We start from the raw sequence: 23,488 nt of genomic DNA on the forward strand, positions 1-23,488 counted from the left end.
TGCAGACTAATGAGCAGATCTGATATGATGCAGGTGTTAGTTTTGGGGATGAAAATTTACAGGGGGATTCCATAATTTATTCCTCAGAATTGAGTGATTCCATATTTTTTTCCCTCTGCTTGGTCTAAAAAGTAACCGTTAACTGACTGCCACAATTTTTTTTTCCTGATTTCTTATAGTGTTTCTTAAAGCCAGAAAGTTGCCATTTGAAATGACTTTAGTTTTGTGTCATGTCTGTGATCTGCTTTTTTTCTACAAAATTAAACAACTGAATGAACATCCTCCGAGGCTGGTGATTCCATAATTTTTGCCAGGGGTTGTACATAATTTCAGTGGTTTGTGGCATTTGTGCAATAAGAAAACGTTTGTATTTACCATTATTTACCATTGATTATCGAATAATCAGCAGCAAATGTATTTGTGCTGTCATACACCTGGGGTACAGCTGTAAAAATCCTTTGTTTATTCATTATTCATTCATTTCAGTTTTCAAATAAGCTTTGTAGTTTAATTGATTTCCTTTGATGAAAGAGACAAAAAGTATAACTTGATTTTTTTTTTTTTTTGAGTTTATTTGGACATTTTGTTCCTCATATTCGCAAAAGTTGCAGTTTGAATTTGAATCCCATCAAAAACTTGATGTTTGCCGCACTGATATGTAATAATTTGTCGCCATCGTGTGGTTCTGCAAACGAATTACAACCACACGTCCGTGATGGGGAAACTAAAAATGTGACGTCATGACGCACGTCGTGCAGCTCGCTGCTTTTCCAAATTTGCGCGGGTTTGTTGTCTGTTCTGTTGAACGGCTGAAGGCGACTCGCATAATTATTGATAAAGAGGGAACAGACTGGGTTAGTGTTAAATGTTTTATGTCGCGGTGATCATCTTACTCTCTTTTTTAGTCTCCAGTTTGCTCGCGCATGTATTCATATTTGTTTTGCAGCATTTTGACGCGAAAAGCGAGCTGGCTGCCATATTTGTTTGGATTCTGTTCGTGTTTTAGCTTTAAACATTAACGTGTTTTATCTTCAACACCATCGCAGGTTTAAAAAAAAAATACATGACACAAGGACAACATGTCCAAAAGAGAAGCGTTTTTAGAATCTGTCTGTAGAGAAAATGTCGACGACTTTCTTCACTTCATTCACATTCATGTAAGTAACCAGAAACTATTCAGGTCCTGGTACATTTTCATTTAAAGGGTAATAATTACAATAACGAATCTGTAACCGCTTCTTCAGACTTTTTTAAACCACTGATTTATTTGGCAAATTTGTCATGTGCAAAGCGTTTTGTTACTATTTGTGGTTTATATTTATATTGTCATACGTTTTACTTTATTTTGTTGTATTCTTTAAGAAAATGTTGGTAGTATGTGTGCTTTTTGTTTATACTAAATGATAATAAAAACAACATAAAGGAAACATGGAAAATATTGAATACTATTATAACAAATAAATCCAAATCAAATAGCTATCCAACATATTTTACGTATAAGAACAAAGATGAATATGACATGAGTCAAGTAGTGGATAGTTTTAATGAATTCTTTGCTCTGGCAGTGGAAATGCCACACAGCCCATGGGAATATCGGCAGTTAATTGACAGAAATCCACACAGTGTTTCTTGGTCCAGTAGAGGAAAGGGAAATTATTAAGGTAGTTAGTATGTAAAAGTAAAAAGTCAATGGATCATAATGATGTACATATGTCTGTAGTAAAGCACATAATTACTGAAATTGCAAAACTATTAGCATATATTTTTAATAAATCATTTCAAACTGGAATTGTTCCAAACGGTATGAAAGTAGCAAAAGTGATACCTTTATTTAAATCTGGTAGTAAAGCTCTTTTTACAAATTACAGGCCCGTGTCTCTGTTGTTACACTTTTCTAAGATATTGGAAAAGCTTTACAATAGCAGAATGGATAAATTTATAGAACGACATAACTTGCTGGATGAAAGTCATTATGGTTTTAGAGCAGGTAGGTCCACTGCACTGGCTCTTCTCGATTAAGTAGAAGAGATCAGTAGTCATATGGCCCAAAGGGAAATAGTAATAGGTTTATTTATTGATCTGAGAAAGGCCTTTGGTACAATAGATGACAACATATTATTTCAAAAGATGGAACTGTATGGGATCAGAGGGGTGGCTTTGAACTGGATTAAAAATTACTTATAAAACCGGAAACAGTTTGTTAAACTCGGGGATTGCTGCTCTTCTTATCTGGACATCGTTTGTGGGCTTCCTCAGGGTTCTGTGTTGGGACCAAAATTATTTATTTTGTACATTAATGATTTATGTAAAGTTTCGGATCTGTTTAAGGCAGTTCTGTTTGCAGATGATACCAACCTGTTTTGTTCAGGAGAAAATCTGCAGCAATTACTGTCCAATTTACATATTGGAATGATGAAGTTAAAGAGATGGTTTGATATTAATAAATTATCACTAAATTTGTCTAAAACCAAAATAATGTTATTTGGAAATTACAATAAAGACATACAAATTCAGTTAAATATACAAGGGGTAATCATAGAGCGTGTCAAAGAAAATAAGTTCTTAGGTGTTATTATTGATGAAAGAATTAATTGGAAAGCTCATTTTCAAAAGAAAGTGTCAAAGTATTGCAGTACTAAATAAGGTAAGGCATGTACTTGATTGCAAAGCACTTCATACTCTGTATTGTTCATTGGTTGCACCCTACCTGACTTACTGTGCTGAAGTTTGGGGCAACAATTATAGAACCACATTGCAATCATTATTCATTCTTCAAAAAAGAGCATTAAGAACAAGTCACAATGTAGGTTATTGAGATCACACCGAGTCATTGTTTATTAAATCTAAAATATTAAAACTTCACGATATGATTACATTTAAAACTGTGCAATTAATGTATAAAGTGAAAAATAAGCAACTGCCCCTCAGAATTCAATATTTTTTTAAGAAGAGAGAGAGAAAATATAATTTAAGGGGCTTGTATCATTTTAAATTTGCTGGCGCAAGGACGACCAGGAAAGGCTTTTGTGTTTCTACTTGTGGCCCTAAAATATGGACTAATCTGTTGAAGGAACTCAAGCGTTGTCCAAATGTCAATCAGTTTAAAGGCCAGTATAAGGAACTGATGTTCTCTAAGTATGTGAAAATTGTCTAAATTCTTTGAAAATTAAATTTATGGTTGAAGGACTGCATAGCTGTTGGTTCAAGTATGAACAATTAAGTTAATTTTTCTTTTTTTGGGGGGGGGGGGGGGGGGGATTATGCAATGTGTGCTGTTAGTGGTGTGGATATGATGAGGAAGTTTACTGATTATTTTAAGATGTCTTTCGTTGCTGTTCTGCTCACTTTGTTTTGTTTGGTTTGGTTTTGCTGTGATAAGTAAAAGTTGCTGAGGTAAAAGGGGTAGGTGTATATAAGCTTTGCTTCTACCTACACCCTTTCAGTTATATGGGTTGACTGGCTGAGAAATCAGTTTTGTTTTATTTTATTGCAAAGTGCCGAATAAACTTGAACTTGAATTTTCATTTTGCATTTTTATACACATCCTATTAATAATAACAAGAGCAATTCCAGACGTCTGCCAAGGGTTGACGATACTGGTCCAGAATGGTCCGACTGATCAAGATGCTGCAATCTGATATTTAATTCACAAGCTGAAACAAAATAATGTCTTTCTGATCTTGCTTGATGTCGTATTTGTGAAGTAGTTTTGTCGTCCTTAAAAGTCTACAAAGTGAAATTCTGATCCAGAATCCGGATCCAGATGACTTCCAAAATTTAATGGAGTCTTCCAAAGCCTAACACCAATGTGTGGTAAAAAGTTGGTGAAAATCCTAAAGTAGTTTTGACGTAATCCTTCAAAGCCTATATAAAGTGAAATCTTGATCCAGAATCCAGATCCGGATCACCTCCAAAATTTAATGGAGTCTTCCATGCCCTCATATCCATGCAGTAGTTTTGAAGTAATCCTGCTAACAGACAGACAGGCAAATAAATAAATGTGGATGATTTTATTACGTCCTTGACGCATGTAATAACAGATTTCTGTAGCGCTTTTTAAGTAATCCAGGGTTCTTTTGAGCAGAAGGACAAAGCGGAGCCCTTTGATGTGGAGGAGGTGGTGCAGGAGATGCCCAGAAACCAGAGAGAAGCTCTGTGGGGACAAATGGACAAACTCCTTCAGGTTGTTTTGCAGGAGTTACCCCCTGAGTGGTGGGAAAAGGGAGAGGAGAACACTATGGAAGTGACTTCATCTGCAGATCCTGTGAGTTTGTCAGTCATGTCATGTTACTTTTATGTGACATACATACACAGCTAAGAGTTCTCATACATTTTGTGCTGTCAAATTGCTTTTAGATTTGTGCTTTTCAATGCAGTAGAGTGAACCACATAATTTTCCCTGCTTATATATTTGCATTTGTCTAAACAGTGACCATCTGCCTTTCTTTCAGAAGCGCATCATAGCTGTTGTGGAAGGTGTGACACTTGTGGCCACTGTGTCTTTGACGGTGTTACAAGACGGTGACACATACAGTGCCCTTCTGGAAACTGCTCACAAGCTTCATGGTGAGCGTCCTCACTAACTCAGACAGTGTTTCCATCTTGAGAAAGTATCGAGTTTTATAGGGCTGTTATGATCTGATAGAATGGATTGGTAATGGTGCTGACCATGCAAAGCAGACTGTGTATCAGCAAGGCATGACTGAGCCATATAAATCATATTTCTTCTGGTGTTTTATGTCAGGCACTGTAGTGTTCTTTGTGCAGCGTTAGACCGTGCTGGACTTTAGACCTGTTATTTCTTAGTCTAAGTGCAAGCACCTTCTGGTGACTGATGGTACCATTGCACCAGGTATGCATCCGGCCTACAGGAATGCAAGTGGACTTGAGATAGAGAAGGTGGTTGGTGTGAAAATGACACAACTTCATTGGATGGAAAATAGCAGTGGGCTTTTGCACTGCTTTGCACCAAGTGTAGGATAGGTCCCTACATGTTTTCCATTTCTGTTTCACCCACAGCTAAGCATTTTAGTGGCATATTCAGCCATTTAGGATTTGAGAGATGCTGGATTTGGATAATTCACTGTGGATAGAGCACAGAGGAAAGTTGTGTAGGGTTGGGAGGGGGGGTTGAAAAAGGCTGGGATTGAGAATCTTGGTCCAATTAGATTTCATACAGTAAATAACCTGCAGAAGTGTTTACTTGGAAAATGAACCAAGGCTGGCTTTTTGAGGTGACTGAGCACTATGAAGTCCTTCTGACAAATATTATTTTTTGTATATATGAAAGTCTGAACTTATAGTTGAGAAAATTAGAAGTCATTCTTTTTACAAGTTTAATAAAAAGAATAAATAGTTGTGCAGATATTAAAGTTGCTGTTTAGTGGAAACTTGCGTTAATAAAACATTAGTATTGGTGTGTTTTTTTTCAGATATCCTGGTGTCACAGCCGGTGTCTGAGGCTCCTCTGCAGCTCCACATCCACACACTTTGTGAGGCTTGGTGGAAAAAAGGGATGAAGGACAAAGAAAAGTTTGGTCGCACTGCTTTCCTCGTTTCTCTGCAGAAGACTTTCACTCTGAAGAAACCAGTCAGTATTTGTTTGCAGTCCTCCTTTTTTTGCCGTTGCCAGTACAAAGTCATATTTTCACAATGAAGGTCATTTAAGTTTCATCAATATTGTTTCACTCTTTTCTGTGCTGTAAGTACAACACTGCAAAAATTCAAATTCTAACCAACTATATTTGTCTAATTTCTTGTTGAATTGCTTAATCTATACTTAATATAAGACACAATCACTTGGCAAGTAAAATTTCAGTAAGCTATAAGGACTTGTTTATAGATAGAATAGAATAGAAAGCTTGATTATCATTGTATAAAATATAAGGCAAGAAGTGCTACTCCTGGTCCTTGTGTTTATAATGACAGTAATGTTGGGGTATTCCTAACCCTGAAAACCAGTAAACAAAATGTATAAATTGTAGTATTGCACATGGATTATTACACTGATGATTCTATTGTTTATTATTTACTGTTCTTATGTCCCAAGTGGGGAAAAAAAACTTCATGAAACTTGAGTCGTCCATTAGGTGTAGATTAGATCATTTTTAGTAGAATTCAGATAACTATATTTTGTAAAATATTGTATTTTTGCAGTGTGAGTCAAAGTAAACAGGGCAGTTTTCAGTGTTATTATCACGCCGTGCATCCAGAAAGTATTCACAGCGCTTTATTTTTTTCCACATTTTGTTATGTTACAGCCTTATTCCAAAATGGTGTAAATTAATTTCTTCCCCGAAAATGTTTACTCAAAAAAAAAAAAAAAAAAACACCATAATGGCCACATGAAAAAAAGTTGTTTTGAAATCAACATATTTATTGAAAAAAATAAAAAAAAAAAACCTAAGAAATCACATGTACGTAAGTATTCACACCCTTTGCTCAATACTTTGTTGATGCACTTTTGGCAGCAATTGCAGCATCAAGTCTTCTTGAATATGACGCCACAAGCTTGGTGCACCTATCTTTGGCCAGTTTTGCCCATTCTTCTTTGCAGCACCACTCAAGCTCCATCAGCTTGGATGGGGAGCGTCGGTGCACAGTCATTTTCAGATCTCTCCAGAGATGTTCAGTCAGATTTAGGTCTGGGCTCTGGCTGGACAACTCAAGGACATTCACAGAGTTGTCCTGAAGCCACTCCTTTTATATCTTGGCTGTGTGCTTAGGGTCATTGTCCTGCTGAAAAATGAACTGTCGCCCCAGTCTGAGGTCAAGAGCGCTCTGGAGCAGGTTTTCATTCAGGATGACTCTACATTGCTGCATTCATCTTTCCCTCAATCCTGACTAGTCTCCCAGTTTCTGCTGCTGAAAAACATCCCCACAACATGATGCTGCCACCACCATGCTTCACTCTAGGGATGGTGCCTGGTTTCCTCCAAACATGACACCTGGCATTCACGCCAAAGAGTTCAATCTTTGTCTCATCAGGCCTGAGAATTTTGTTTTTCATGGTCTGAGAGTCCTTCAGGTGCCTTTTGGCAAACTCAAGGCAGGTTGCCATGTGCCTTTTATTAAGGAGTGGCTTCTGTTTGGCCACTCTTCCATACAGGCCTGATTGGTGGATTGCTGCAGAGATGGTTGTCCTTCTGGAAGGTTCTCCTCTCTCCACAGACGAATGCTGGAGCTCTGACAGAGTGACCATCGGGTTCTTGATCACCTCCTTGACTAAAGCCCTTCTTCCCCAATCAGTCAGCGTAGACGGGGGTCCAGCTCTAGGAAGAGTCCTGGCGGATCTGAACTTCTTCCACTTACAGATGATGGAGGCCACTGTGCTCATTGGGACCTTCATAGCAGCAGAAATGTTTCTGTGCCCTTCCCCAGATTTGTGCCTAGAGACAATCCTGTCTCTGAGATCTACAGACAGTTCCTTTAATTTCATGCTTGGTTTGGTGCTCTGACATGCACTGTCAACTGTGGGACCTTATACGTAGACAGGTGTGTGCTGTTCCAAATCATGTCCAATCAGCTGAGTTTACCCCAGGTGGACTTCAATTAATTTCAATTTCAATTCAATTTTCAATTTTTTTATATAGCGCCAAATCACAACAAACAGTTGCCCCAAGGCGCTTTATATTGTAAGGCAAGGCCATACAATAATTATGTAAAACCCCAACGGTCAAAACGACCCCCTGTGAGCAAGCACTTGGCTACAGTGGGAAGGAAAAACTCCCTTTTAACAGGAAGAAACCTCCAGCAGAACCAGGCTCAGGGAGGGGCAGTCTTCTGCTGGGACTGGTTGGGGCTGAGGGAGAGAACCAGGAAAAAGACATGCTGTGGAGGGGAGCAGAGATCGATCACTAATGATTAAATGCAGAGTGGTGTATACAGAGCAAAAAGAGAAAGAAACAGTGCATCATGGGAACCCCCCAGCAGTCTACGTCTATAGCAGCATAACTAAGGGATGGTTCAGGGTCACCTGATCCAGCCCTAACTATAAGCTTTAGCAAAAAGGAAAGTTTTAAGCCTAATCTTAAAAGTAGAGAGGGTGTCTGTCTCCCTGATCTGAATTGGGAGCTGGTTCCACAGGAGAGGAGCCTGAAAGCTGAAGGCTGTGCCTCCCATTCTACTCTTACAAACCCTAGGAACTACAAGTAAGCCTGCAGTCTGAGAGCGAAGTGCTCTATTGGGGTGATATGGTACTACGAGGTCCCTAAGATAAGATGGGACCTGATTATTCAAAACCTTATAAGTAAGAAGAAGAATTTTAAATTCTATTCTAGAATTAACAGGAAGCCAATGAAGAGAGGCCAATATGGGTGAGATATGCTCTCTCCTTCTAGTCCCCGTTAGTACTCTAGCTGCAGCATTTTGAATTAACTGAAGGCTTTTTAGGGAACTTTTAGGACAACCTGATAATAATAAATTACAATAGTCCAGCCTAGAGGAAATAAATGCATGAATTAGTTTTTCAGCATCACTCTGAGACAAGACCTTTCTGATTTTAGAGATATTGCGTAAATGCAAAAAAGCAGTCCTACATATTTGTTTAATATGCGCTTTGAATGACATATCCTGATCAAAAATGACTCCAAGATTTCTCACAGTATTACTAGAGGTCAGGGTAATGCCATCCACAGTAAGGATCTGGTTAGACACCATGTTTCTAAGATTTGTGGGGCCAAGTACAATAACTTCAGTTTTATCTGAGTTTAAAAAGCAGGAAATTAGAGGTCATCCATGTCTTTATGTCTGTAAGACAATCCTGCAGTTTAGCTAATTGGTGTGTGTCCTCTGGCTTCATGGATAGATAAAGCTGGGTATCATCTGCGTAACAATGAAAATTTAAGCAATACCGTCTAATAATACTGCCTAAGGGAAGCATGTATAAAGTGAATAAAATTGGTCCTAGCACAGAACCTTGTGGAACTCCATAATTAACTTTAGTCTGTGAAGAAGATTCCCCATTTACATGAACAAATTGTAATCTATTAGACAAATATATGAGCTGTAGAAACATCTCAAGAATGATCAGTGGAAACAATATGCACCTGAGCTCAATGTTGAGCTTCATGGCAGTTAAATTTCATCCATTTTGGAATAAGACTGTAACATAACAAAATGTAGAAAAAGTGAAGTGCTGTTAATACTTTCCAGATGCACTGTAATAGGGGCCACAATGAGGATGTTCTGGAGAATCATATACACACACTCATCTTCAACCACTTAGTCCAGTTAAGGGTCATGGGGGGCTGGAGCCTATCCCAGCAGTCATAGAGCGTGAGGCGGGGTACACCCTGAACAGGATACCAGTCTGTCGCAGGGCCACATACAGACAAACACCCGCACACACACCTAAAGACAATTTAAAGTTTCCAATCCACCTAACCTGCGTGTCTTTGGATGTGGGAGGAAGTCAGAGCACCCGGAGAGAACCCACGCAAACACAGGGAGAACACACAAACTCCACACAGAAAGGCCAAAGGTGGGAATCGAACCCATGACTTTCTCGCTGTGAGGCAACAGTGCTAACCACTAATCCACCGTGCTGCCTCTGGAGAATCATCTTATATTTTTTCCGACCTTAAATATTGGTGACACTGTTCTGTATAAAACCTCATTGCTATAATTCCGTTTTGTGTTTTAAGGGCGTAGAGATTCAAAGACTTTGGGGCCTTCATGATGTTGTTCTGGGTCTGGACTTTACATCAGACGACAACAAGCAGTTAGTCGATCTGCTGCTTCAGTGCTTCCAGCGTCCGTTTTACATTAGACACGACGATGTGAGTAGACTATTGACTTTTAGTGGATATGTGTGGATTTAGTGTGGATGAGTTATGTATTTCCTCCCAACTTGGAACTGTGAGCCTGATGATAATTATGTGTCGTCACAGGGAAAACGATTCCTGGTGTTTCTTTTTAGCTGGAATGTGGACTTCATCTGGGTTATTCATGGCACTATCAAAAACCAGCTGGAGTTTTTTAATAAGTAAGAAACGTGTTCTAATTAACAGTCACTTTTATCTTCATTCCATTAAATATGGAATTAATCTGTTAAGGACCATGACAAATCATATTATGGAGATCTACTTCAGAGCGTGGAAGAAGGCTAGCGGGGACTTTCTGGAGACAATTGAGAAAGTGTGCATCCAGGACTTTATGCAGCATGCAGTGTTGCTCCGTAGAGCCTCTCCTGTCCACGCTAAAGTCCGACAGGTATACACGATTGTCCTGTAGTATTGGCTTTATATGCTGTAATTAATTTTTTACTGCTGTGCATGCTTGTACTTCCAGCCATGTTATATGTACAGTGTTTATGTTTACATTCTGACTTCCTTCGTGTCACCTGCAGATTGTGAGCTATTTCCATGCAAGAAAGGACAGCCGCAGTGTGGAAACGATGCTTTACAACCTCTACAAGCCCATTCTCTGGAAATCTTTAAGTGTACACTTGCAGATTTATTACATCCATAGTACATTTTCTTTACTTGTCATTGTGGCTGTTATTCCAGCACACTCATATTTGTATGTTTCTTCTTTTTTTTTTTTCTTTTTTTTTTCCCTCAGGCTCCTAACTTTGAGGTGCGTGCGAATGCCACATTTCTCTTCACCGATGCATTTCCCATTCATGACCCTGATCAGAATAATGAGTGTATAGATGAGACCATTCAAAAGCAGCTTGATTCAGCCATGGTGAGAAATAATTAAACTATTTTCCTCATTTGTTGTTTTCAGAAATTTAATGGCCACAGTTTAGTTTAATTTTATAACAATGGAACTTGGTGCAAAAATGTGGTTTGAAGTTATCAAGCCACTTGGGGAGAATGTGTGCAGAAATGCTAACTCAAGTGTTGGACAGTTTGTGAGATATGTCTCACTCATCAAGTCACAGCCACACTTACATGCTGAGCCATGCAAGCTGTTCAGGTGCACATTGGGAGCAACTTGGATTAGAGACCTTGTGGTATAAAGGTGGTATACGGGCAGCCTAGTGGCAGGTGTGAGCACCGATGCCTTACAGCAAGAAGGTTCTTGGTTCAAGCCGACTGGTGTGGATTTTCCTTGTATATTTGGACTTGCATTTGGAATAGCATCCGGTGTAAAATGTGCCAAATCAAGATGAGGATCCATGCATGATCCACTGGTGTCATTGAGCAAACAGAAGCAGCCAACAGAATTCTCCATCATCACTATGATAAATAAGGAGATGTAATCAGGGTTAATGGTGTGTTGTGACCTGGTTCGACTGCATTCTGGGGTAAACTCCAGGGTGGCTGCTTGCATGATGTCTGTATATGATCTGTTCTAAATTACATTTGACAGTGGCACCCCCTGTGGGGCTGTTTCTTAGCCTGTTCACAAACTGTCAGGGCAGAAAGACACACTTGGACACAGTCCCATGTGGAGTGTCACTAAATTGCTGTTTCTGACATGGATGTGTCATTTATGTGTATATTTTAATATTCATTGATGGTGGGATATGATACTCCACTACTTTCTTATAGTTTCAAGTTAAAGATGAATTAGAAATGGGAATTGTGTGCAAATGTGTGTCCAGTGTTTTATATATTTTTTTTGGTGAATTGTCACTTTCACCATAATTTTATAGTATTGATTCAGCACTTATTTCTTTACCATTTAAATGGCATCCCTGATTTGTAACGTAATACTTTTTATACACATCTATCATAGCCCTGATGTTTTGTGTTGCTTAGGAAATAAATATCTTTGTGTCCTCCTCAGACACTGCTTGATGATCCTCACCCTGTTGTGCGCTCCAATGCCATCCTGGGGGTTTGTAAGATTCTGGCCAAGTGCTGGGAGGTCCTTCCTGCTGCAATCATCACAGACTTCCTGAAGAAGTTGGTGATGGAGCTGGCTGCTGACACCAGCTCCCCGGATGTCCGCTGCACAGTGTTCAAGGTGCACAGTGTGGTTTGTCTGTGCTTCAGGGCTGCTGCTGTATATCATCAGGAAAAATTGAAGACAGCCCTCTGCTATAGTGGAATTAAAGTGTTTAGAAAATTCCTGTCGGTAGAATTGCAGCTGTCGGTGAACTAAATACAATGTCTGATGATTTCTGTGATGTTTTCCCCTCAGTGCCTGATAATTGTCCTGGACAACGCACTCAGCCATCCAGTACTGGAAAAATTTCTTCCTACTATGAAGTACAGCCTTCATGACAACTCTGAGAAAGTCCGTGCTGCTTTCCTTGACATGCTCATCAAGGTCAAAGCAGTGCGTGCCGCCAAGGTGTGTGAGTTTTATTTTGCTTTATCATCATGTCAAGTCTGGAAGCTTGCATGGGTACAGCACATTGCCGTGTCCACCACACTACAGGACCATGTTGAGTCCTGGATGGCAACCACCCTGGCAGACAAAGGGTCCATTCCCATCGATCAACAGTAGCCATCTATCTTCGTGGTGACACATGGGCACCCCCTTTGGTCTTCTCCAGCTGCTCCTCAACACAGGCTCCTGGATCATGCACAGAAAAATGCACCAAATTGTGATTAAAAAAATTATACTTCTTATCTGTGTCTCCCTAAGTAACTGTTTACTTGATACAAAGTTATTACAAGAATAGGATCCTATGAAGAGCCCGAGTATCAAAATCATCCAGTCCTCATCTTGGGTAACTGTTTAGTGTCCAAGTCTCACAACCATACAGTAAGATGGGAAGCAGCCGTTAAATTTTGTGCCTCTACCATGGATGAGTAGTTTAGTCTTGCTTATTCTTGTTAGTATATCTTACTTTGTTGCCCTTAAAGTTCATACAGTAAATGTCCAGCTCTGAACAACATGGATAAGGGGTTGTTTTAGCTGTAACAAATACTGTGTAGTGATGAAAGGGGATAATGGGGGAAAACACACCTGGAAATCACCCTGATTGGCCTCTCAGACTCATACAAGAAGCACCATCTGTCAGAAATAGATTTTGCAGTAATTCTCCACAGAGCAGAGCAACGCTTTTGAAATATGTTGCAGTGATCCTGATGGAATCACAAGCATTGATCAGCTCTCGTAGTCACGGTGCAGCTGTGGGGTTAAGCAGCCATGCCTGGTGAAATTCAGGAGTAATTGTTAGTGACCTTTTTGGCTTCTTTGAATTCTGTAACTGTTATAAAAACGGCTTGACACTACACCCCCATCCTCAACTGAGCATTTATGTGTGTTTTGATTGAAGATGTTTTATTTGAGTCATAAATTTTGTGGCTACATAAATATTAAGTTCCATCTGCACACAAATCAAAAGGCTGGCAGGAATTTTGAGTACGACTGAATGTTGAGGCACTGTGCTTGTCTAAAAAAAAAAAATTAAATTGTCCAATCAGTCCACTTTCATGATTCCTATTCATGCCTGGTGTGAGGATAAAACGAAGGCATCTTGTTTTTCTTCATCCTTTGTTCTCTGTACAGTTTTGGGATGTGTGCAACATGGACCACCTGCTGGCCCGTCTGGCTCTCGACTCTCCTTCTGTCTCCAAACGCATCGTCAGCCTGCTTTTCAAGTCCTTCTACCCTGTTAACGAGCCAGAGAGGGAGTGGTGCTGTCGCTGTATCACCCTCATCCAGATGAACCCCATGGCTGCCAGGAAGTTCTACCAGTACGCCTACAAACACACAGCGCCCACTAACATCAGTAAGTGCAGTTTGACTTTAAAAAAGAAATAAACCAGGAAGGTCTTAAGCCCGGTCACACGGCACTAATGAAGGACACTGAAGCCAAAACAAAACAAGAAATCTGGACTGACGTTGACTTTCAGAGACATCGTTTAACCGTCGTCCAGCTTCATTCCTGTAGCTGGCGCTTCGTCAGAATTTTCAAACTTGAAAAATGTGAACGAATCCCGACGACATACTCACTTCATCCGTATTCCGTTTTGCTTTCTGTCTTGACGGTTCCTCATCGTCTGCGTAGTTCCTGTACCGTCAGCGTTCTGTTTGATTGTCGTCCAACCTCCCAATTCTGACGTGTTGCACAAACATTGACGATTTCTGAACAGAGCAATATCAAATCACCCCTGACATCGGGGTGAATGTGAGGCATAATTGTAAAGTGCTTTGAGCGTCTGATACAGATGGAAAAGCGCTATATAAATGCAGTCCATTTACCATTTATCAATAACTAAAGATCCGGCGAGCGGAACGTGACTCGTACATTTGTGGAGCAAAAAGCAACGTTTTCATACAAACGATAGCGGAAAAACGTTTTATCAACTCCTTTAACTATTTACATGTGCGCACACGTTACAGCCGTGAAGACAAACCTGTTAAGACAACCAAATCTCCAGCTGCAGGTGCTGTGGAGAGCACAGGCTGGCACTCGGTCTTAGACCCGCTGTCAAGTCACGTCATCATGAAAGTTTAGTTTTGATTTTGTTAAAAGCGTCAAGGTCACCATTTGGTTTGTTTTTCTTTTGTTACTTTCGGTTTTGTTTCGTTCTTTTATGCGCTCTGGACTCACAGGCTTTTCGGTGATGGGAGACAGGCCGGCTCATTCCTCCACTTTTTCTCAACAATTTGTGACTTTTTTTTTTTCTTTCATTCAGCGATCGCTGTGTGCTGTGTGACCGAGCCCTTAGCAACCTGCTGTTCCTCTGCAGACACTGTGGTGTTCACTGAAAATTCTTTATACTTATAAATGCAATACAACATAGAATTCCTCATCCCTATAGAGAGTGGGAAGAAGTGTGTGTGTGTCTCTATTTTTTCCTAAAAATTTGTTCTCTCAAATGACTAGGTTGCCTCATGGCTCTCTTTTGGAAAACTAAAATAAGATGACAATTATGACTACATAAAACCAGAATATGCTCTTAAAATTAACACTGCTATTCTGATGTAGGTCAGCATGATGGCATGATACTGATCCAATGGCTCTTCTGGATCTGGTGGGCAGAAAATGCAGGTTTCCATAAGTGCCATTTAGGTCTGCAAGTAATGATAATTTTCCTAATTGATTAATCAATTGATTATTTTCTTGATTGTTGTTAGGTCCAGAAAATGTCAGAAACTAATTCAAAATGTTGATCAGTGTTTTCCAGAGCCCGAGAGGGTGCCTTCGGCCACAGTGAAAATATATTTAGTTTACTGTGAGGTGTAAAGAAACTAATAATATAAACCAGAAGATATACATTTAAGAAGCTGAAATCAGAGAATTCATATTATTTATAATATGAATTTATAAATGTTCACAGCCATATATTTTCTATACCTGCTTATTCCAATTAAAGGACATGGTGCAGAGAGGGGATGTGCTGGAGCCTATCCCAGTGGTCATTGGGTGAGAGGCGGGTCCACCCTGTGCAGGGCTGACACATAGATAAACACACACTCCCACCCATGATCAATTCTTATACTTTAACATGCAAACTCTACACAAAAAGGACCAGGTTGGAAGCGAACCTGAGACCTTCTTGCTGTGAGGCAATAGCCGCATGGTCACTTGTGCGCATGCACAGCTTTTGTGATACCCGGATGTAAAAGTTGAGACCCGGGCAGTTTTTGGCTATTTAGAGCTCGGATGTCTGTGTCGTTGCTATGGAACATTTCTGCCACTGAAATTACAGTTGATGCTTAAATTTGATTAATCTTTTGAAAGAATTACATTGTAGATATGCCTGTTGGGCATCTCACTGCAAGTTGGACACAAGAAAACAAAAAACAGTTGACAAGAAAACAGGCCTCCCGAAGCACGGATGGCTTCAAAGCATTATATTTCACCCATTTCCACACAAAAGTCATCAAACTAAATTAAAATATCAATGGGTGAAGATGTGTTATAGGGCCGACAAAAAGCAGCCAACTTACGTACAAATGATTCACCATTGTGGACAACAGCTCTACGTCGTTAGTACTCCCGTTCATAATCATGATCTTCTCTCACGGGCAGGCCAGTCTCGTCCACTCTCTCCACCAAATCTAACAACTCCTGATTTCTGTAATCTGTGGTCAAAACATTCCTATCTTTTAAATACTTCCTGATGCTTTTAATCGTCCATTTCTCGGCCATGCTATTACTTCGACTACCTAAACATAGAATCCAAATGGTGTCGTGGTTTCTTGTACCCGGCCAGGTTTGTTGCTAGGTTGGTCGTGCTTGCACACAAGCTACCTACCACAGCGACCCCTAGTATCTATGCTGCTGAAATCAGAGAATTAATCAGTAATCAAAATAGTTGTGGACTAATTTGATAGTCCATTAATAATTGATTAATCGTTGCAGCTTTAGCATCACTGAGTGATTGCAGTGGTTCTGTGAGGTGCACCATCCTAGGAGCTGTGGCAGCAGTGCATTAGTGGGGAATAGGTTGCCCTCGGCTGGGATACATTATAGCCAAGTAGAAGCAAACTTCCACCTGTGCTACAGCCTCCTACATTCGGAGAAGTGCCAGGAAGGGCATGTGCAGTAAAACTTGTACCAAATCAACAGGTGCATCGATACCTGCCTTGCTGTGGTGACCAACCCTGAACAAAACAGGAGTAACAAAAACAATCACAGGTGTTAGAGCAACTAACGAATGTGCAACTCTCATGCTAGCAAGACATTAAATCACAGCTAACAGCCACAGTATAAAATCGCAGAAAACTGTGACTGGTAACAGCAGGAGATCCAACAAATTGAGATAATGCACAGAGCCGTTATGGCCCAATCATATCGGGTTATTCTCGGGGAAAACTCTGAATACAGAAAGTAGGAAAAAGTCGCTTGTCAAAGCCACATCATGAAATGGAATCGGAGTCGCACAGTGCAACAAGAAACCCCGACACCTGCTGAGGCAATCATACACCCTGCGGCTCTGGATATGCTGCCAGTTATGTTTGATGAGACCTGCTTCAAAAAGACTTACACTTACCAGTCACGTCGATGTCTCAGACCGCTTGGAAGAACATCTTACTGAAGAACTACAATGCGCAATTTGTCTGACGAGGCTTTTTGCAGGAACAAATACTGCTTATTAATTGCTTATTTCCACTCATTCACCAAAGCGCTGATGTTTTACAAACATGTCCATCACAGAGTAGGTGATGACGTCTCTGAGAGTCTGAACTGTGGCAGAGAAGAATGTGTGCTGAAATAGCAGTTACTGTGTGGACATTTGCACAGGTGGTGCGCAACCTGACAGAGCCTCACCACATGTGCAATGAATGAAGTGATTAATATGCAAAGAAGCGCTGGTTTGAAAGGCAGCTGACTTTTGAGTGAGGTTACTGATGTTGTAAATGTAATGCAAACAATACAGTTGAAAGCAGATGGGACTTTTGTGGAGATGGGACTAGATCATCCAGCGGTACTGTTTCACAGTGAGATGGCTGGCACTCAGACATGATTGTGTGTGTATGTGGGTGTGGGAAGGCATGCATGAAATTGGGAGTACATTTAATAATAGACCATTTCAAATGAAATCTGCCCCCCAAGTGACATAATGTGTTTTGAAAATTCCAAAGGAAAGCAAAATAGTTTGAGAAACAGTTATAGGCAGCCAATGGGCAGAGTGACGCCTGCAAGTTCTTGTATTCAGTGTGACATTGAGTTGCTTTCTACCGCATAAGAAAATCTTTTTCTTCTTGTGTTGCAGTAAAGCTGATGTTGTCTATTCGGCGAGTTCTGAACAGCTGTATCCAGAGTGACTGCGACCTGACGGAGATCGACGGCAACAAAGAGAACAATGAGGTAACGGCAAAACACTCAACACTCAGAGCTGATAAAAAAAGTCTGACTTTTATTTGGAAACTTTTAAAAGAGGTATTTTATATAGCTTTTATTTTACAAACTAAACTTTAAAAAGAAAATACACATCTCTGAATTTCCTCAAATTAAAATGGATAAATAAATACAAAAAAACAATTAATTCCTATTCATAGAATCTATAATAGTCTATAAAATGTTATAAAAATAAGCTTTTGTTACAAAAGCTGGAAAGTGTTTGGCATTTTACTTTGACAAATTACGGCTGATTTTGATTAGTAATTCTGTCACTTGTCAGATCTGTTTTAATAAACTACAGTATACTGCAGTGATCTCCAAATTGTGGGCTGAGGCCCCCTTGTGGTCCCTGAAATGTATTTGATTTTCAATTTTGTAATATTTTTTCTAAAGACTGTAATGAAATTAAGGCAGTTAAAAAAAAAAAGATTTATTTTTGTCTTCATTTGTCTGCACCAGTTTAACATGATGTGTGTGTGTGTGTGTGTGTGTGTGTGATTAAACGTTTTGTTGGACTGCAGTAGAGAAGCTTGAATCTTTGACTGGACTGGGTTGCTTGACGTGAGGACGTTTCGCTTCAAATCACAGAAGCTTCTTCAGCTAAAATTCATGCTCTGGTACTCTGACTTCTGTCTTGACTCTTGTAGAGAAGAAATCATTCATTCTTCTCTACAAGAGTCAAGACAGAAGTCAGACTACCAGAGCAAGAATTTTAGCTGAGGAAGCTTCTGTGATTTGAAGCGAAACGTCCTCACATCAAGCAACCCAGTCCAGTCGAAGATTCAAGCTTCTCTACTATGGAAACCACCTGGACAACTGAGAGCCTTCACAGAAACATTGGACTGCAGAAGATTTTTCAGATTTCAAATTGGGCTGCAGCGTTCCTATGACTGGGAATGCCTGCTATACTGTAAGTCCCTGTGGCTCCCTTGTTTTTTTTTGTTTTTTTTTTACTCGGGGTCACTACAGCAAATCCAAGCTGGATCTACATGTTGATTTGGCAGAAGTTTACTGTATCCAGACATTTTTATGCTCCAAGCATTTTAAGGTTCTGGATTGTTGGAGGTGTTGTAAATGTCAGAGTGGAATCTATTGAACTCACGGAAATGCATGAACTCTCTGCATATGTTGCATATATGAATTACTTGGGATCACAGGTAGATTTTGATCTCCAGGTTGATCCCAACCTATTGGCCAAAGACATTGGCCTTGTGTCCGGTCTGCTGGAGGTGGTTGTCATCCTTTGGAAAAGTGTCAAAAAAACCCTGGAACAAAATGAGGAAGCACAGAAATACACTTTTGCCAAGTTTGGCGGTGTTATGGCCAAGTACTTCAGCACTTTTGAGGTAAATTAACAGTTGTGGTTATTTTATTGATGGACACCTTCTGTTGATTGTTTTGACAATGAAATGTATTCTTTCATGAAGACGTATTTCTCAAGTGTTTTAATTTGTCATTCAGGATGAGCGATGCACCATTCCTCTTGTACAAATGGCTTCATTTATACCGCCAGTTGCAGTTCCAACTTTCAGGTGAGTTAATATTCATCTGCCTGTCCTACTGTCTGCATCCTTCTTTGCTCCATCTCTATCACAGGTACTTTAAATTTTAATGTCATTTTTAGCACTGATTCTAATTTTGATTGTTTACTGCCTTGGTCCTTCCCTACTTCTACCCCCTCATCTCCCCAGCTGTGGTGTTCTGTCCTCGCTGCGCAGAATGGAACCAGGAGCTGCTTTGACACAGTACAGCCAGCTCTTAATCTGCATGTGTAGCTGGGGTCAGGCTTCTAGTGTCCTTGAACTCATCACAGACTGGCTCACTGAAGCTCTGCCCAAACAACTGGTCAGTCAAGGGTTGAACATTCATCTTGTCATTGAGTTCAATTTCTCAAGGACTTTATGAAGAAAAAAAGAAATTGTCCAAATACAAAAAATAAATTGTCCAAATGCAATACAAGCTGATGTCCTTTAATTTTCAGGACAAGACAACCTCCAGCCGAAAGGTGCGTATTCAAGAGACAATGGAGGCTAAACCAGACCTGGCTCTGTCTTACCTTGAGTTCCTGTTGAGTCACCCATCAACACGAGAGAAAGTCCTCGATCTTGGTCAGGGTGTGCTAAAGCAGATCCACACAGTTCTGGGAAACTGGAGGGTAAGATGTTTATTTATATCAGCAGATTTAGGATACTTTATTTAGATACAATATATCAGTCTATTTTAAATCACTAATCCTTCAAAGAAAAGGATGGTTTCAAATGTGAATCAATGTGATATTGTCTCAACAGTCCGTGCTGTACAATCATCTGCATGCCACTGCAGAAAATCTTAAAAATCCCAGCTTTGAAACTGCACTGAAAGCATTCATGCACCACGCCCGTCTTGGTGCACATCTGCAACAAAATGTGAGTTCCTCTCTTGCAACCTTTTACTTTATCTTTCCTTCTGTTCTATTTTTATGTGCTGTTTCAACACCTCTTCCTCATACAATGATAGGTGCTCTGCAGGCCGTCTGAAACATTTAGAGTTAAGTTCTTAAGCCCCTTTCACACTTTGGCCAACGTAGAACAGGTAATCAAACGTCAACTCATAAATCCAGAAACAGCAGGTCTTGGAAAAAAAGACTGTGCTCTCCATCTGTCTCTCTCTCTCTCTCGAAGGCTGACAAAAAACAGGATGTTTAAGTATGCTTGTGAGTTTAAATGTCAATATTTTCTACTTTTGTGGGGTGGGGGGAACAGCGGACTCTGAACTTTGCGATCTGTTTCATGCAGACAGAGTGTTTCATTGACACACGGAGTAAATATTACCTGTTCGCTTCAGTCCAGTCCATCATCACAGTTTGACGGACACATATCCACATTAAGCTCATGATTTTGGAAAACAACGTCTGAAAATACTTTTAATTCCTGTCGTGGCTGGAAACATAGCATTTTAAAACAAGTCCCTCTGTTTTTTCTGCTCCAGGTGCGTTTTCTCAGAGGATGCCGGTGTTGCACTCTGATCACATCTGGTTAGGCACAAGCGCTGTGATGATTTAAGCTTTTAAAGTGCTAGTCGACCGCGATCAGGTCTGATCAAACCTGAATAAGCGCTGTGACTCTTTAAAACTAAAGCACAATCGGTGTGATCATCAGACGACCTGATCGATCAGGACCTGTAACGCTGTGACTTTTAAAGCACCGTTGCTGTCGGTGTGATCAGGTCTGATCAAACCTGAATAGGCGCTGTGACTCTTTAAAAGTGCAGTCGCTAAATATTTTATTTTAAAGTATTCTGTAAAACATTTGCTACCTTGTTTTCATTCAGAACCACAGGCAAAAGTTGCTGATTTTTATTGCTTATTGTTATTTTTTAAAATAGAAAGCAAAGTTGTTTTTTTATTCCATCTGTGGCTTAAAAAACTATCTGATCTGAACAGTGGCTTCTCTGATCCATGACAACCTGAGTTCAATGCAGCTCCATTGAGATGTCAGACTCACAAAAATTATAGAGGGGTTTAGTCATATATCTCTGCCAAATAGATCACTGTTTCTGAAGCCAAAATATTCCATTTGAGATGGTAAGATGGCCATTCCTAAATTGAAATTGAATAATCTTAAGTACAACTTGGTTACTTTTACTACGGTGCACATAATAGGCCAACAGATATTTACTGAATTGGCATGATATGTAAATTTGCTAGTAAATACTCAGACTGCTGTATTTCAAAATATTTTTTTTTAAATATTCTGATGGAAGTCTCTGTGAAATTTACTCAAATTATTACTCTAAAATGTAGGAGCGTCTAGAACCCTTCTACTTGGCTTAGGGGTTTGCTTTTCCTCAGATTTCTCTATTAATGAATCACATCCCTGTGCATACATATGAAATGTCTCCTTGGTACATAACATAATTTTGGAATTGGAATTTTAACTCCACATGTATGCATGTATTTTTCTTTTCAATAGAAAACTGCTTTATGTAAACACAGTGAAGTGCAAACTGTTAATCCATTCACCAGGTGTCAACAAATTGGCTAAAATGGGCATCAGAAGCAAAATGAGGCTATTTCTCCTTTGTCATCTTGTGACTACAGTGCACGAAATCTTACATAGTGGCTAGATTGGTATTCATTTCCCTTACGTGTTGGCATCACATTTTATGATTAAAGTTCATTCATTGTGTTTTGGAAGCCATCCCTCAAAATTGTTGCAATGACAAATGTTCTTGCAGATGAAAATTGCAACTGACTCAGTTATTTTTAAGTGAATCAGTGGATGGCTTGGCACATTTTTTTCAGGTTGGTCTTGTTGCTGCAGTGCTTAACCTCAGTATTGTGCACATTGCAGTTAGCGTTGACTATATCCACTTCACCTTTGTCCATTTGGTTATCTATCCCAAAATGGGTACATATGTCAGATTAAAAGGACCTGATTTGAAGGTCGATCTTGGTAGATATGTATATTTCCTACTGTTCATGTGAAATTCCCATTTATTCAAAAAATGTATTCCTTTCATGCACTTGAGAACCGTTTGTTTGTTTGTTTTACAGCCCAGACAATACCGATGTTATGAAGTAAAAAAATCCCAATACCTTTCATCTGCCGATGAATACATAACAAATGGTATATTATTCCTAACATTTCATTCTCAAATCCTTATGACAAAGAAATGTAATTGAGACTTGGTCTTTCACAGTTTAAACATGAACTGTATTATAAATCTTACTAATAATGATTGCCAATGTAGCTGCCTCCTAGTTTGGTACCATACCACAGGCACACAGGTTTCAAACTTTCCCTCACTACCCATCAGGTCCCAGAAGGTGGCCAGAGGGTGCTTAGGCCTTTATGCTGCACTCACGTCAGCATCAGAAACACCATCACAGCAATCAGCAGAATTTCTGTCATCTACCGGTGATAATGTGATGCACAGTCAATCTTCAATGATGACGACACAGAAAATAATTTAGTTAATTGAAAGATACAGAGCTGTAGCATTTTCCATGGCATTCTATTAAAACAGGAAACCCTGGCTGTGATGGCAGCTTAAAAGGTTAACTTTTTGTGAGGTTATGAATTTATTTCTGAAATGTCACAAATTATCCATGTTTGCATGTTTAAAACCAGACAATTTTCTGCACTTAAATAATCCATCTGTCGCTGTCCGTTTTTAGATAAAACAACATCCGGTTTTTCCTTGTTGCTGTGGTAAGCACTAAAAGTTGAAAAATTTTCAGTTTTGACAGCAAGAGCTGTAGCAGTATGTGGCTTCCATGCTCACAACCAGAGGTGGCGGAATTTTCCCGTAAACCTCTCATTGAAAACAGTGGAACAGCCGGTTTTCCATTTGCCACTTAGGACAGACATGAGCGCAGTATAACTGCTATGGGCAGGACCTGGACCCGGATAGCATCCCGGTAGGGTGCAGTACATGTTGAAAGTTTCTGTTTACAGCAATTACATCTTATACTGCAAAGAACTGTTTGGCTGTGTGCTACCAGGCTACAGGTTGCTTACAATAGCAGCCTTGTAGATGCTATCACAGACAGCATTGTGAGCAATGCAGTTGGAGTGCCCTCTGTTGGACAAACTACATAATGACACAATTTGCAGTAGCCAGTGTGTTTTTCTGCATTATTTGGTAAAAAAAAAAGTATAATCTTGACAAAAATAAGGCAGATGCAGATATGTTTGTGACAGGCTTATATTGGCCAATGTTATCAGTCAACCAATATATCAGTCGGGCTGCAGTTTGTTTGTTCCACTACTGCTCTGCTGTGCTTTGGCCAGTTTTCACCAA

General features: G+C 39.8%; 1 protein-coding gene across 1 annotated transcript in view; it reads left to right on the forward strand.

Moving 5' to 3' along the window:
* Positions 1–839: 839 nt before the first annotated feature.
* The window catches only part of ncapg2 (non-SMC condensin II complex, subunit G2), a 36,162-nt gene continuing 13,513 nt past the window's right edge, over positions 840–23,488 (forward strand). The window contains exons 1-18 of the mRNA XM_034168186.1: positions 840–1,157; positions 4,085–4,264; positions 4,452–4,566; positions 5,433–5,590; positions 9,645–9,779; positions 9,891–9,985; positions 10,056–10,212; positions 10,349–10,441; positions 10,564–10,689; positions 11,740–11,919; positions 12,097–12,249; positions 13,417–13,639; positions 17,577–17,671; positions 18,880–19,050; positions 19,166–19,236; positions 19,396–19,549; positions 19,686–19,859; positions 19,993–20,109. Of these exons, the coding sequence (XP_034024077.1) occupies positions 1,080–1,157; positions 4,085–4,264; positions 4,452–4,566; positions 5,433–5,590; positions 9,645–9,779; positions 9,891–9,985; positions 10,056–10,212; positions 10,349–10,441; positions 10,564–10,689; positions 11,740–11,919; positions 12,097–12,249; positions 13,417–13,639; positions 17,577–17,671; positions 18,880–19,050; positions 19,166–19,236; positions 19,396–19,549; positions 19,686–19,859; positions 19,993–20,109 (2,475 nt within the window). The 5' untranslated portion in view covers positions 840–1,079. The remainder of the gene's footprint in view (positions 1,158–4,084; positions 4,265–4,451; positions 4,567–5,432; positions 5,591–9,644; positions 9,780–9,890; positions 9,986–10,055; positions 10,213–10,348; positions 10,442–10,563; positions 10,690–11,739; positions 11,920–12,096; positions 12,250–13,416; positions 13,640–17,576; positions 17,672–18,879; positions 19,051–19,165; positions 19,237–19,395; positions 19,550–19,685; positions 19,860–19,992; positions 20,110–23,488) is intronic.

Source organism: Thalassophryne amazonica, chromosome 1 (assembly GCF_902500255.1).
Source record: "Thalassophryne amazonica chromosome 1, fThaAma1.1, whole genome shotgun sequence".
Classification (NCBI taxonomy): domain Eukaryota; kingdom Metazoa; phylum Chordata; class Actinopteri; order Batrachoidiformes; family Batrachoididae; genus Thalassophryne; species Thalassophryne amazonica.